We start from the raw sequence: 15590 nt of genomic DNA, 5'->3' as shown, positions 1-15590 counted from the left end.
ATCCCACATGTCGCGGAGCAGCTAGGCCCGTGAGCCATGGCCGCTGAGCCTGCGGGTCCGGAGCCTGTGATCTGCAATGGGAGAGGCCACAACAGTGAGAGGCCCACGTACCGCCAAAAAAAAAGACCCATATATATGCTGTCTACAAGAGATCCACTTCAGACCTAGGGACACATACAGACTGAAAGTGAGGGAATGGAAAAAGATATTCCATGCAAATGGAAACCAAAAGAAAGCTGGAGTAGCAATTCTCATATCAGACAAAATAGACTTTAAAATAAAGACTATTACAAGAGATAAAGAAGGACACTACATAATGATCAAGGGGCGGATCCAAAAAGAAGATATAACAATTGTAAACATTCATGCACCCAACACAGGAGCACCTCAATATATAAGGCAAATACTAACAGCCATAAAAGGGGAAATTAACAGTAACACATTCATAGTAGGGGACTTTAACACCCCACTTTCACCAATGGACAGATCATCCAAAATGAAAATAAATAAGGAAACACAACCTTTAAATGATACATTAAACAAGATGGACTTAATTAATATTTATAGGACATTCCATCCAAAAACAACAGAATACACATTTTACTCAAGTGCTCATGGAACATTCTCCAGGATAGATCAAATCTTGGGTCACAATTCAAGCCTTGGTAAATTTAAGAAAATTGAAATTGTATCAAGTATCTTTTCCGACCACAACACTATGAGACTAGATATCAATTACAGGAAAAGATCTGTAAAAAATACAAACAGATGGAGGCTAAACAATACAGTACTTAATAACGAAGTGATCACTGAAGAAATCAAAGAGGAAATCAACAAATACCTAGAAACAAATGACAATGGAGATACGACGACCCAAAACCTATGGGATGCAGCAAAAGCAGTTCTAAGAGGGAAGTTTATAGCAATTCAATTCTACCTAAAGAAACAGGAAACATCTCGAATAAACAACCTAACCTTGCACTTAAAGCAATTAGAGAAAAAAGAACAAAAATCCCCAAAGTTAGCAGAAGGAAAGAAATCATAAAGATCAGAGCAGAAATAAATGAAAAAGAAATGAAGGAAACGATAGCAAACATCAATAAAACTAAAAGCTGGTTCTTTGAGAAGATAAACAAAATTGATAAACCATTAGCCAGACTCATCAAGAAAAAAAGGGAGAAGACTCAAATCAATAGAATTAGAAATGAAAGAGGAGAAGTAACAACTGACACTGCAGAAATACAGAAGATCATGAGAGATTACTGCAAGCAACTCTATGCCAATAAAATGGACAACCTGGAAGAAATGGACAATTTCTTAGAAATGCACAACCTGCCAAAACTGAATCAGGAAGAAATAGAAAATATGAACAAACCAATCACAAGCACTGAAATTGAAACTGTGATTAAAAGTCTTCCAACAAACAAAAGCCCAGGATCAGATGGCTTCACAGGCGAATTCTGTCAAACATTTAGAGTAGAGCTAACACCTATCCTTCTCAAACTCTTCCAAAATATAGCAGAGGGAGGAACACTCCCAAACTCATTCTACGAGGCCACCATCACCCAGATACCAAAACCAGACAAGGATGTCACAAAGAAAGAAAGCTACAGGGCAATATCACTGATGAACATAGATGCAAAGATCCTCAACAAAATACTAGCAAACAGAATCCAACAGCACATTAAAAGGATCATACACCATGATCAAGTGGGGTTTATTCCAGGAATGCAAGGATTCTTCAATATACGCAAATCAATCAACGTGATACACCATATTAACAAATTGAAGGAGAAAAACCATATGATCATCTCAGTAGATGCAAAAAATCTTTTGACAAAATTCAACACCCATTTATGATAAAATCTCTCCAGAAAGTGGGCATAGAGGGAACCTACCTCAACATAATAAAGGCCATATGCGACAAATCCACAGCAAACATCATTCTCAATGGTGAAAAACTGAAAGCATTTCCTCTAAGATCAGGAACAACACAAGGATGTCCACTCTCACCACTAGTATTGAACACAGTTTTCGATGTCCTAGCCACAGCAATCAGAGAAGAAAAAGAAATAAAAGAAATGTAAATTGGAAAAGAAGAAGTAAAACTGTCACTGTTTGCAAATGACATGATACTATACATAGAGAATCCTAAAGATGCCACCAGAAAACTACTAGAGGTAATCAACGAATTTGATAAAGTTGCAGGATACAAAATTAATGCACAGAAATCTCTTGCATTCCTATACACTAACAACGAAAGAGCAGAAAGAAAAATTAAGGAAACAATCCCTTTCACCATTGCAACAAAAAAAATAAAATACCTAGGAATAAACCCACCTAAGGAGGTAAAAGACCTGTACTCAGAAAACTATAAGACACTGATGAAGGAATTCAAAGATGACACAAACAGATGGAGAGATATTCCATGTTCTCAGATTGGAAGAATCAATATTGTGAAAATGACTATACTACCCAAAGCAATCTACAGATTCAGTGCAATCCCTATCAAATTACTAATGGCATTTTTGCAGAACTAGAACAAAAAATCTTAAAATTTGTATGGAGACATGAAAGACGCTGAATAGGCAAAGCAGTCTCGAGAACGAAAAACGGAGCTGGAGGAATCAGGCTCACAGACTTCAGACTATACAACAAAGCTACAGTAATCAAGACAGCATGGTACTGGCAGAAATAGAAATATAGATCAATGGAACAGGATAGAAAGCCCAGAGACAAACGCACGCACCTACGGTCACCTTATTTTTGATAAGGAGACAAGGGTATACAATGCAAAAAAGACAGCCTCTTCAATAAGTGGTGCTGGGAAAACTAGACAGCTACATGTAAAAGAATGAAATCAGAACACTCCCTAACACCATACACAAAAATAAACTCAAAATGGATTAGAGACCTAAATGTAAGATGGGACACTATAAAACTCTTAGAGGAAAACATAGGAGGAACACTCTTTGACGAAAATCACAGCAAGATCATTTTTGATCCACCTCCTAGAGTAATGGAAATAAAAACAAAAATAAACAAATGGGACCTAATGAAACTTAAAAGCTTTTGCAAAGCAAAGGAAACTACAAACAGGATGAAAAGACAACCCTCAGAATGGGAGAAAATATTTGGAAATGAATCAACAGACAAAGGATTAGTCTCCAAAATATATAAACAGCTCATGCAGCTCAATATTAAAAAAACAAACAACCCAATCAGAAAATGGGCAGAAGACCTAAATAGACATTTCTCCAAAGAAGATATCCAGATGGCCAAGAAGCACGTGAAAAGCTGCCCAACATCACTAATTATTAGAGAAATGCAAATCAAAACTACAATGAGGTATCGCCTCACACCAGTTGGAATGGGCATTATCAGAAAATCTACAAACAACAAATGCTGGAGAGGGTGTGGAGAAAAGGGAACCCTCTTGCACTGTTGGTGGGCATGTGGATTGATACAGCCACTATGGAGAAGAGTATGGAGGTTCCTTAAAAAACTAAAAAGAGAATTACCATATGACCCAGCAATCCCACTACTGGGCATATACCCAGAGAAAACCATAATTCAAAAAGACACATGTACCCCAATGTTCACTGCAGCACTATTTACAATAGCCAGGTCATGGAAGCAACCTAAATGCCTGTCGACAGATGAACGGATAAAGAAGATGTGGTACATATATACAATGGAATATTACTCAGCCATACAAAGGAACGAAATTGGGTCATTTGTAGAGACATGGCTGGATCTAGAGACTGTCATACAGAGTGAAGTAAGTCAGAGAGAGAAAACAAATATCATGTATTAACACATATATGTGGAGCCTAGAAAAATGGTACAGATGAACCAGTTTGCAGGGCAGAAATAGAGACACAGATGTAGAGAACAAACATATGGACACCAAGGGGGAAAGTGGCGGGGGGCATGGTGGTGGTGGGGTGAATTGGGAGATTGGGATTGACATATATACACTAATATGTATAAAATAGATAACTAATAAGAACCTGCTGTATAAAAAATAAAATTTTAAAATTAAAAAAAAGAACATACATACAGAAACGTGCACATATCCTAAGTGTGCGACTTAGTGAACTTTCACAGGCTGAACACATATAGCATCAAGTACCCAACCACTGCCAGCATCCATCCTGTGCTCCTTCCACTATCCTGACTTCTAACATCATAGATTAGTTTGCCTACTTTTAAAATATTTAATAGAAATGGAATGGTGTAGTGTATATTCTTTCATGTCTGGCTTCTTTCATTCAATATTATGTTTGTGAAATTCATCCTTATTTTTGCAGGTGGTTGTAGGTTCTTCATTCTCATTGCTGGGTGACATTGTGTGACTATACTACGATTTATTTATTCTACTTCTGCTGGGCATTTGGGTAGTTTCCACTTTGGGGTTATTATGAAAAATGCTGCTAAGAACAACTTAATACTAGTCTTTGGTGGTCATATGTACAACCTTCCTAGGAGTAGAAGTGCTGGGTCAAATATATTTATTTTGAATTTCTAAATTTACTACAAAGAGCTTAGACATCTGATCTGTTTCCACTCGTAGTGCCAAAGCAGAAAATGTAATATGGCAGAGCTAAATACAGCACTTCTCAAAGTGCATCCAAACACATCTTGCTTCTGAATCACCTGGGAGCTCGAGCAGGTGGTTCTCGGCTCATTTATGTGGGAGAACTGTGTGTAGTGGCAACAGAAGGCTTTAGAAGTCAGACAAACTGAAATTTAAATCCCAGCTTTATGAGTTAGTGTTTGATCTTTGGGGAATTACTGAATGCTTGGTTTTCTTATTTATAAGGTGGGGAATAGTCATTCTTATTTTACAGGTCTGCAGCCTGGTTAACCAAGATAACCCATAGAAAGCAGCCAGCACAGCGCCTAACACAGTATGCATCATAACCAGTTGTTCCATTCCCTCATTTGCCGACGGAGGAAAATAAGTGAGTGAGACCTCTAGTCCTGAAGTCACTATAGAACAATGACCTCATAACTAAACCATCTGAAGGTATAACAGAATTTAGTATTATGTGACTGTGCCTACAATCTCAGGCCCACTAGAGATGAAGCACAGAAGCCCATGAGTACCAGGAGCAAGCTTTTGACAACATTTGGTTGCCAATGGGCCACACACACCATTCATGATGCTCCTATTAACCTATTATCATTGTTGTTGTTGTTCTTTTTCTTAAATGCCAGTTTAAATAGCCCTCAGCATCCTTTTACACTGACATCAGGTTCAGTGTGCATGACTTACTGAGTAGAAAACAAAAATCGCCAAGTCAAAAACTTTGTCAGGAAGGAGGAGATGATATGAAAATGAATCCACAGGCTAGCCCCGTACATTATTACACAGGTGCGCACTACCAGGGTTTGCTGCTTTCTTTTCTAATCACTGTATTTTCAAGTGTGTCTTCAAGACTGCTGAGTGCTAAACTGTCTCTTTATCCCCGAGCACGGTCAGCTTCCCCAGCCTCCCACACAACCTGGTTCATGCTGGGATAAAGAGGAAGGTAGGAATGTTAAAACAATAATGCTATGGTCTGAGGGCAGCACCACGTAATCAGATCCTAGCAAGGCAGAGGCTGTTACCTGGGAAATTATTGGAAGAAAATAGGCCTATTTTGCAATGACTTAGTTTTTTCTACCCTCCTTGCTTTCTCCTTTTCATCGTGCCTCCAGTGATCAGATGGAATAAACCTTTCTACATTTATTTCACTAAGGAGCACTGAGAAGCTTTGTATGGGCACCAGCAAAAGATGCAGGAGTTGCAGGACTATGGCCTGACCCACTGTTGGTCTTGAATCCCAAATATGATTCTTAGATGGGCAGCATCAGTTAAAAAAGGCCCCTGGAGTTCAACGCCATACTGCTATACCGCAAAGAGAACCCAGTATTTTGTTTTTACATCTTTATTGGAGTATAACTGCTTTACAATGTTGTACTAGTTTCTGCTGTACAACAAAGTGAATCAGCTATATGTACACATATATCCCCATATCCCCTCCCTCTTGAGCCTCCCTCCCACTCTCCCTATCCCACCCCTCTAGGTGGTCACAAAGCATCAAGCTGCTCTCTCTGTGCTATGAGGCTGCTTCCCACTAGCTATCTATTTTACATTTGGTACTGTACATATGTCCGTGCCACTCTCTCACTTCGTCCCAGCTTAACCTTCCCCCTCCCCTTATCCTCAAATCTATTCTCTACGTCTGCGTCTTTATTCCTGCCCTGCCCCTAGGTTCTTCAGAACCACTTTTTTTAGATTCCATATATATGTGTTAGCATACGGTATTTTTCTCTTTCTGACTTACTTCACTCTGTATGACAGACTGTAGGTCCATTCCACCTCACTACAAATAACCCAGTTTCGTTTCTTTTTATGGCTAATATTCCATTGTACATATGTGCCACATCTTCTTTATCCATTCATCTGTCGATGGACACTTAGGTTGCTTCCACGTCCTGGCTATTGTAAGTAGAGCTGCAATGAACATTGTGGTACATGTCTCCTTTGGAATTATGGTTTTCTCAGGGTATATGCCCAGTAGTGGGATTGCTGGATCATGTGGTAATTCTATTGTTAGTTTTTTTGTTGTTGTTGTTGTTTTTGCGGTACGCGGGCCTCTCACTGCTGTGGCCTCTCCCATTGTGGAGCAAGGCTCTGGACGCACAGGCTCAGCAGCCACGGCTCAGGGGCCTAGCCGCTCCTCGGCATGTGGTATCTTCCTGGACCAGGGCACGAACCCATGTTCCCTGCATCGGCAGGCGGACTCTCAACCACTACACCACCAGGGAAGCCCTATTGTTAGTTTTTAAAGGAACCTCCATACTGTTCTCCATAGCGGCTGTATCAATTTGCATTCCCACCAACAGTGCAGGAGGGTTCCCTTTTCTCCACACCCTCTCCAGCACTTACTGTTTCTAGATATTTTGATGATGGTCATTCTGACTGGTGTGAGGTGATACGTCACTGTAGTTTTGATTTGCATTTCTCTAATGATTAGTGATGCTGAGCACCTTTTCATGTGGAAAACCCAGTATTTTGAACTTCAGTATTATTAAGTAGATAAATTGGGAGGCTATTGTTCACATTAAAAAGAGATTCAACACAGAAGCATATGAAGAATAAAGTGGAAGACAGCAAAAGTGGTTTGTATGACATTAATATAAAGTTCCAAAGTATTTTGTGAACATTTGTTATGCATATTTTGCTAGTGTGTCTTGCCATAAGATCATTCAACCTGTTTTTACTCTAAATGGATAAAACAAAGGGAGGTGAGGAGTGGGGTAGCCCTGAGTTTTGATACGAGCCTCAGGTCAAACAGAGCACACTGTGTTGAAGAACGTTCCGCGGCTATGGAAGCTAGAATCACGGTCTTGGAACTGGAAAAGTCTTGAAACTGGAACCATAGTGGGTCACATAATTGAGGTCCAGAGAGGAGAAGTGATTTGCTGAAGCTCACACGATAATTAATTCAATGGCAAAACTGATGTTGGAATGAGATTGTGGGTTCCAGCAAGCAGAGACTAAGCTGCAGCCTACTTGTCTTCCCAGCATCCAGCCCTTTCACTGTAGGTCAGTCCGGTTCCCCCTGGGGCTACAGATCTGGATCTGCCTTGATTTGGGGGTTGGTATGGAGCCCCAGAGGCCATAAAGGAACAGATCCATCTCTGCTCATCAATACCACATCTCTCATGAGGAATCACTCAGCCTTTCCACCTTCCCCTACTGCCTCTACCCCAGCCTGGAGGCCAGTGGAGAGGAAATACCTTGGGGTTGGACCCGATTTCCCAGGTTGTCCCATAATTACACTTCTGCACCTATCAGAACCAAGTCACTATGACTTTGCCTCCACCTTCACAGAGAAAACAGAGGCTATCAGATAAGGGAGGCTTTCGACTTTCTATACCCTTCCCCTTATAACCCAAAACATCCTTACCAGCTTCTTTGCCAAGACAGTGGGAGAGGTATCTCTTTACCAACGTGAAGCCAATTCTTCGTCTTGTGCACTGGATCCCAACATCTCCAGTCTAAGGGTCATTCCCTTCATCAATTTTCCCCATCATTTTCACATTCTCCCACTGGCTCTGTCCCATTCATATTTAACTGCAAGTAGGTACCATCTTAAAAGAATGAGCCAACCAGAAGCTTTGACATCCTGGATGACGGAAGGAAAGAAGGCTAGAGGGAAGTATGGAAGTAAAAAAAGAAGAGGAGAGAAAGGCTAGCTTCTCTCAATCTTAAACCCTTATTTATCCACCTTTGGGTCCTATACACTCTAGATGCTTCTCCTCTCATTCAAGCTTCTACTTCCCCACCTCCTAAATGCTCTTCAACCTATCTGGCCTCTGTTTTCACCATTTCACTGAAACATCATGATTGACCTCTTCTTCCTAAATCCAAAGGAAACTTTCCCTTATTATCTCATATGATCTCCCTGCTACATTGGGTTCTATTGGATATTCCCTCCACAGAACTTACCCTGCCCTTGGTACCCCTGATCTCCCAGATATTTGAGATGTCTGTGCTCTTTTCATGACCCTTCCTCTATTGGCTCTTTAAATGGTGTTCGTCAGGGTTACATCCTGGAAAGATTCTGGGATAAAGTAGATTGATTTAACCAAATTTCATGTAGAGACAGACAGATATAAGGAGCCTTCTAATAGCTTTAATTACAGCCCTTCGATTTTACTCCTTCTAAGAACCTGATAGGATGGCTCAGGGTCAGTTATTTTCTAGAATTGCCCCCATAGTAGGATTATCCTGAGGCACTCTTGCTAGTTAACCATTTCCATCCACTTCTTCCATCAGTCCAGAAACTGACTAATTTCGCTCCCATCGATTTCACTACCTCGATTCCAATTCCATCTCCTCCATGCTGATGTCTCCCAGATCAACATCTCCAGCTCAGAATTCTCTTCTGAGTTTCAAAACCAAACATTAACTAGACACCTTCAAATGGAAGTCCCCATGGTATCCCCAACATTAACTCTCACAAACTGCTATTCCCGGATGCTCCCACCTCAGGGGTGGCACCCACCCACTGCAGCCAGAAAACTGACTCGCCCTGTTACTGCCTGCCCTCAGGCTCAGTTACAAATCCTGGTGCATTTACCTCCTTTAAAGTCTCCCACATCCATCCAGTACTCTCCTTCTCCACTACCCCACCCCTAACTTCAAACTTATTAATTCTCATGTAGATTACTAAAAAAAAAGAACAGGAGAGCAGAGAAAGTGAGCGTAAAATATGAAGTAAAGGAAGGTTTTTGTTTTTTTTTAGTTCTGAGTAAATACATACACGTGTGCTATGCAACATGAAATGTATTTATCACTGTGGCTTCTCAGAGCTCATCCTCCACAGGCCTGGGCAGGTGTCTGAGCTCCCTCTAAAGTCACATGTGGTTAGTGAGCACTTGAAATTGGCTAGTCTGAACTGAGATGTGTTGTAAGTGTAATAGACACACCAGATTTCAGACTTGGTATGAAGAATATAAAATACCTCATTAATCATTTTTATATTGATTACATGTGTAATGATAATATTTGAGATACATCAGATTAAATTAAATGTATTATTGAAAATAATTTCACCTTTTAGAAAAACGTTTTAAATTGTGGCTACTAGAAAAATTTAAATTACATTGTATTTCCACTGGACAGCGTTACTGTAGCAGCTGGAGTGTGCCACTCACAGCTGAGGGCTTAAGATCCCCTCAGAAATAGACTGATCCTTTCCATATCCAAAAATGTTCGGGGATCAGCAAGCTGCATCTTTTCTTCAAATGCAGGGACTTGTCTTAACTTGGGGATCAGGATAATGCGGTACTCCCTGCTGTGATGTACTTTTTTTTTTTTTTGGCTGTGCCAGGTCTTAGTTGCGGGATCTTTCACTTGCAGCATGCGGACTCCTAGTTGCAGCATGCATGATCAATGTGGGATCTAGTTCCCCGACCAGGGATCGAACCCGGTCCCCCTGCATTGGGAGCGCAGAGTCTTACCCAGTGGACCACCAGGGAAGTCCCCCTGCTGTGAGGTACTTCTGCTCAATGGATAAAATATAGTTTAAATGCTGTAGAAAGCCCAATATATTAAAGCCAAACTTATAAAAAAAAAAAAAAGCTCTCTTAAGGGATTTCAGCATCCTGGCATGCTTCCACCTACCAAACCACTGCCTCCTGTTAAATGAAAACGATATTCAAGGGCAGGGGCTCTGGATTATTTCTTTTATTTCTCTCCACAGCACCTGGTGCCTTGCTGTGTGTGGAAGTTTCTAAGCAGCTGGCTAACTGTGGATCGTTGGTCAGGGGCTGAGGTTTCTCTCAGTTCCCTTCTAAAGCCCTGCGTCACTGAATACTTTAAATCCCCCTCACTGCCTGAATGAGGACACACCCTTTCCATTTCTGTATGCTCAAATGCCAAAATAAAACAAAGAACAGACCTGTCTTCTTATATTTGATTTATATTAATACCCTCCATAAGGAGTTCAGCATTAAGCAAATTGGAGTAGGAGGTTTGGAGCGATAGTGAAAGAATAAACTTAAAAGAATGGGAGAAACGCATTCATTGATCCCATGCTCAATATGCCCGACTATTATCAAACTGCAAGAAATGGATGTTGCATTTGGAACAAGACCAGCAGGAAGATGTCTAATAATAACCTTGGGCAGAATTCCAGTCGACCACAGTAAATGCCCAAGAAGCTCATGGTTGTTTATTTTCACTGACGTAGCACAGTAAGTATCTCGCTTTTAAAATGCTATCTGAGTAGCTAAATAGGTGGCGAGGCTAGTAAAGGAAGCCAAGGATGTCTCTGGAAATCTGGTCATCTTTTTGAGCACTAGCGGGTGAGTGCCCTACCGCCCAACGAACGTAATGCACCTTCTGCAAGACAGCAGTCTCTTGGCACTGCTCCACTTTGAAGTAAAGTCCAAAATGAACTCCTGCTAACGTAGCATATCGAACCAGCCCTTTTTCATTTCCAAGGCTCTATCATAAAACCTAGGCAATTTTCTATTTCTTTTCTAATTTCTTTATCAGTGTTATTTAATTCTATTTACCCTTTCTTATATTTTCTTCCAACAAAAAAAAAGGCAGGTGGAAGGCTTCTCTGGTGGCGCAGTGGTTGAGAGTCCACCTGCCGATGCAGGGGACACGGGTTCGTGCCCCGGTCCGGGAAGATCCTACATGCCGCGGATCGGCTGGGCCCGTGAGCCATGGCTGCTGAGCCTGCGCGTCCGGAGCGTGTGCTCCGCAACGGAAGAGGCCACCACAGTGAGAGGCCCGCGTACTGCAAGAAAAAAAAAAAGGCAGGTGGAAAACCTACAGGTATACCTTCCAGAAAAGTTCCCCCTTGAACATGATTCCATTGTATCCTCAATATCCTTATCAATTTGCTACTTACAAGGGTCTAAAGTATAGATTGCTTTAAAGTCCTGTGTATTTAGATATGCCAGCTTCCCACTCCCTTTCCTTAAAGGGCTATGCCAGGCTCTGTATTAGACACCGGGGATACGGTGAGGACAAGACAGGTTTCTACTCAACATCGCGCTGGCAAACGTGGACTCGCTGTCAAGGAGTTCACCACTCTCTCCTTTCTGCCCCCACTGCACCTGGTATCACAACCCTTTGCAGGCTGTGTCCTTCTCAACCTGTATGAAAGCAATCTGTTTGTGTGCCAGTCTCTTCTAGAATCTCTGGATCACAAAGTACCACAGGGCTCAGAGCTCAGCACGTAGTAGGTACTCGATCACTGTGGGCAGAGCTAACCCGGATCACAATAAACAGCCTTCACTGTAAATAATATATAGACAAATGCATGTAGACAGGGACACTTGTACACACCTTCTCAAGTGCCAGGCTAAATCAAGAGCATGGTTCATTAAAAAAGGGCATTTTACACGATTGCTGAGATTTAAATAAAATTCGTATTTACAGAGGGTGACATTCAGTGACAAAGTCACGTTCTGGGACTTGCAGTAAAGCTTTATGTCCCTTTATTTACCCAGAAATGTCCTTTTCCATATCTCTAGGTAAAGTTAGAGTGAGTTTGGGGAACCAGTGTGTGCCTCGGCTAATACAATCACAACCACTCTGGTAAATGCTACTCTTTTTTTAAGATAATGTTTTGTTATTGAGTCCTGTTTCCTCTAAACTTTATGAATCCAAGTTTGGTTACACGTGGGGGAAGGAGCCTGTCCTCTGGAGGGGAATCTCTCAAGTCTTCCATGCACTTTCCAAAGTTAGTTAAGCAACAGAGCAGCCACGCTCTGAGGGCCCCACGATTGACTTGGGGCAATATGTTTGGGTACTGCGAGAAACAGAATTTATATAATTTGAAATATGAAGATATTAGCAAAGCTAAAGATCAACAGAAACTACTAAAAAACATAAAAAGAAATCCTAATTTAATATTTTCACTTGCCACTCTCTTCATCAACAAACTATGTTACCAGGTAGTTAATATGTGCCTTCGTTATTAAGTGTAAATCTAAATTTAGAATAAAACCCCACAATGACCCAATTTTGCTGATAAGAGAAAAGGTGCTTCAAAAAACTTAGTAGTGGTTTATAAAGTGGTTGCAGCCCCTATTTAAACAGTGCCAATTTTCAATAGACCACAATAATGATGGACAACATGGGAAACTTTTATAAAAGGTAGATCAAAGCAATCACTTTAACAGTTCAAATTCTGTACATCCTTCACACACTCACACACACACACACGCGCACATTTTAAGCCAGAACTGCCAAAAAGATGGAAAAAGAATATATCTCACTTAAAGGTGTGTTGCAGGAGAAAGGTCTTCCACTTTGCAGGTATAGAGCTCTGTGTTCAAATCCCAGCTCTACAGCCCTTCAAAGCAATGTGGCTTTGGAGAAGTCGCTTACCCTCTCTGAACCTCAGTTTCCTCATTTCTAAACTGGCAGGGAGGTGGGGGTGTAACACTGCCAGCTTTGTATGGTTCCTGGGAGTTAACCTCCAGGATGAGCTGTCACAAGTGAAAGTAGAAAGTACTTGAACTTTCTTCCTTCCCTTGATTTCCTCTGCCCACCCTCTCAGGCAGAAGCAACCAAGGAGCAGAATAGCTAAAAGGCAAAAAGGGAAGGAAAAGAAGTAGGCACCGGAGACTGAAATGATACACAAACAGGAACCAGATGCCACCTTCTCCCCTGCCCTTGACCTGTCAGGGAGTTGTGTGACGCAAATCTGAACACTGAGTTTAACTTTAAAAAATATATTCCGGGTGATGGACTTCCCTGGTGGCACAGTGGTTAAGAATCTACCTGCTAATGCAGGGGACACAGGTTCGAGCCCTGGTCTGGGAAGACCCCACATGCTGCAGAGCAACTAAGTCTGTGTGCCACAACTACTGAGCCTGCACTCTAGAGCCAGCGAGCCACAACTACTGAGCCTGCGTGCCACAACTAATGAATCCTGCATGCCTAGAGCCCGTGTTCTTCAACAAGAGAAGCACCCGCTCGCCGCAACTAGAGAAAGCCCGTGCGCAGAAACAAAGACCCAATGCAGCCAAAAATAAATAAATTTATTTAAAAATATATATATATATTCTGGGTGATCTCATAACAAGCTTTTAATGGTTTGTTGTTGTTGTTGTTGTTTTGCAGTGCTTAACCAAGAGTTGTTTAGTGGGGCTTCCCTGGTGGCGCAGTGGTTGAGAGTCCGCCTGCCGATGTAGGGGACACGGGTTCGTGCGCCGGTCCGGGAAGATCCCACGTGCCGTGGAGCGGCTGGGCCCGTGAGCCATGGCCGCTGAGCCTGCGCGTCCGGAGCCTATGCTCCGCAACAGCAGAGGCCACAACAGTGAGAGGCCCGCAAGAGTTGTTTAGTGGCTCAAAGGAACCCCTTGGTAACAAACTTATGGGGATGGTTTGTATCCCATCAGAAACAGGTACTACATTGTGTATGTTGTTCAGCAAGCGGCTTAAGCGCTGGGGAGCAGTTAATATCAAACTTCCCTAAGAAAATATATCTTTAAAAATAGAAACATACTGAACAAAAGCCCTAGGTGCTCTAATGTAACTTTCTTGGTTTTCATGTTTTACAAAATTGTCCTAAGTCTCCCTTTGAACCCTTATTAACCCTTATGAAGAAATAACAGTTACATGATGGACTGGCCTTGAAATCTGTGAGCCCTCATTTTGGGAGTTCACAGAAAATGCTACATCACAAAATCCTTCTTTAAAAAAAACCTCTTCCCAGGGTCAAACTCCACAGCCAATCAAAATATTGCACCTTTTAACTCGAGGGAAATCGCTAGAGAGAGAGTAGCTCTAAGTAGTATGTCGCTTGGATTTGAGGGTCCAAAGAGAGGTCTCCCCAAGTTCCCGAAGACTTCAGGCCACGGAAAATCCACCACCCATTTGGTGTTTTTGATTCCTTGAGGATACACGTTGAGGTGTTTGAGAACCACCTTCCACATTTACTTAAGGAATCATGACCAGTGGTGGAGAAGCTGATGAAATTTGGGATACCAGTAACTGAGATGCAAGGAAGCTCTGAGTGCCCGTTTCCACACTTTCATTATGAAAGGCATGCAGCCCCTTTCCAAGTAAATGTAGCTGCTCCAGGTTCCCACTACTTGAAGAGAAACCCTCACAGCACGCTCCGGAAATGTTTACAATTCATTTAAGATGCACATTATTTCTAAACACATCCCCGAGGAACCCTTTTACTTATTTATTTTGAAATTTTCAAACGAATGGGGAAGTTTGGCTTCCATGTCGTTTTCATTTTTCAAAAACTGACATTAGGCACCAAAATTAATTGAGGACAGAATCATTCCTTACCTAAAATTTAGAACTTAACAACGGACTCGTCTCAAGCTTTGTGAAGAGAATGCCATTTTTAAATTGTACCACAGGATCTGTATCTTTAGATGAGAATACACCTAAAAGATAAAAGCCCATCCCCTCCTCCCAAGGCACAAAAACACAGCATAGCCCAAGCAGCCCGTTTCCTACCCAGCCAATACAATAATGCTTTGTAAGCTGAGAGCAGCGCTCGGTTACAGAAGCTAAGTATAAACAGCTGAGAAGGATTAGGCGGTAGCTCTATTCTCATTTACATGAAAATCCTCTAAGCATCGCTTTCCTCGGTGGCTGCGGGCGCATAAAAGAGTTCCTCGCTGAAACTCTTTTGTGCCATAGCCACGCATACATTTGCATCCTTTGTCTTTACTTACCAGTCGAGGCTGTGGGCATGTGTGCTCGATTTCCTCCATGGTTTCTGAGGGAGGCTCATTGGAAAGGGATTTTGGGATACCTGTTTCTGACTCAGCATCAGTGGTAAGTACTGGCATGGCCAGTGAATGCTGCCTCCAGTTCTACACCCTCTGAGAGTCTCCTCCTAGGCAGAGAATGTTTTCTTTGTCACGTATTTTTCTCTTCCCCACCCATCCCCCTTCTTCGTCCCTTCTTTCTGTCTTCCCAGGGGGAAGTAAAGAGGTTATCCTCCACCCCCACCACTTTCCTTCTCCAAGAACCCAAGAGGCAAGGCCTCAGTTTATCACTATAACAACCAGACAGCACAGGAGCTGCGGGTGCG

At 41.9% G+C, this 15590-nt stretch overlaps 1 protein-coding gene across 1 annotated transcript in view; it reads right to left on the bottom strand.

Annotated features, from left to right (window-relative positions):
• PCYT1B (phosphate cytidylyltransferase 1B, choline) overlaps positions 1–15590 on the bottom strand; it is a 141392-nt gene extending 125802 nt beyond the window's left edge. The window contains exon 1 of the mRNA XM_022560462.3: positions 15229–15590. Within this exon, the coding sequence (XP_022416170.1) occupies positions 15229–15345 (117 nt within the window). The 5' untranslated portion in view covers positions 15346–15590. The remainder of the gene's footprint in view (positions 1–15228) is intronic.

This window comes from Delphinapterus leucas, chromosome X (assembly GCF_059928025.1).
Source record: "Delphinapterus leucas isolate spDelLeu-1000000601 "Yukka" chromosome X, BTC_Dleu_Yukka2, whole genome shotgun sequence".
NCBI classification, from domain to species: Eukaryota; Metazoa; Chordata; class Mammalia; order Artiodactyla; family Monodontidae; genus Delphinapterus; species Delphinapterus leucas.
This window is presented reverse-complemented; position numbering and strand designations above follow the sequence as displayed.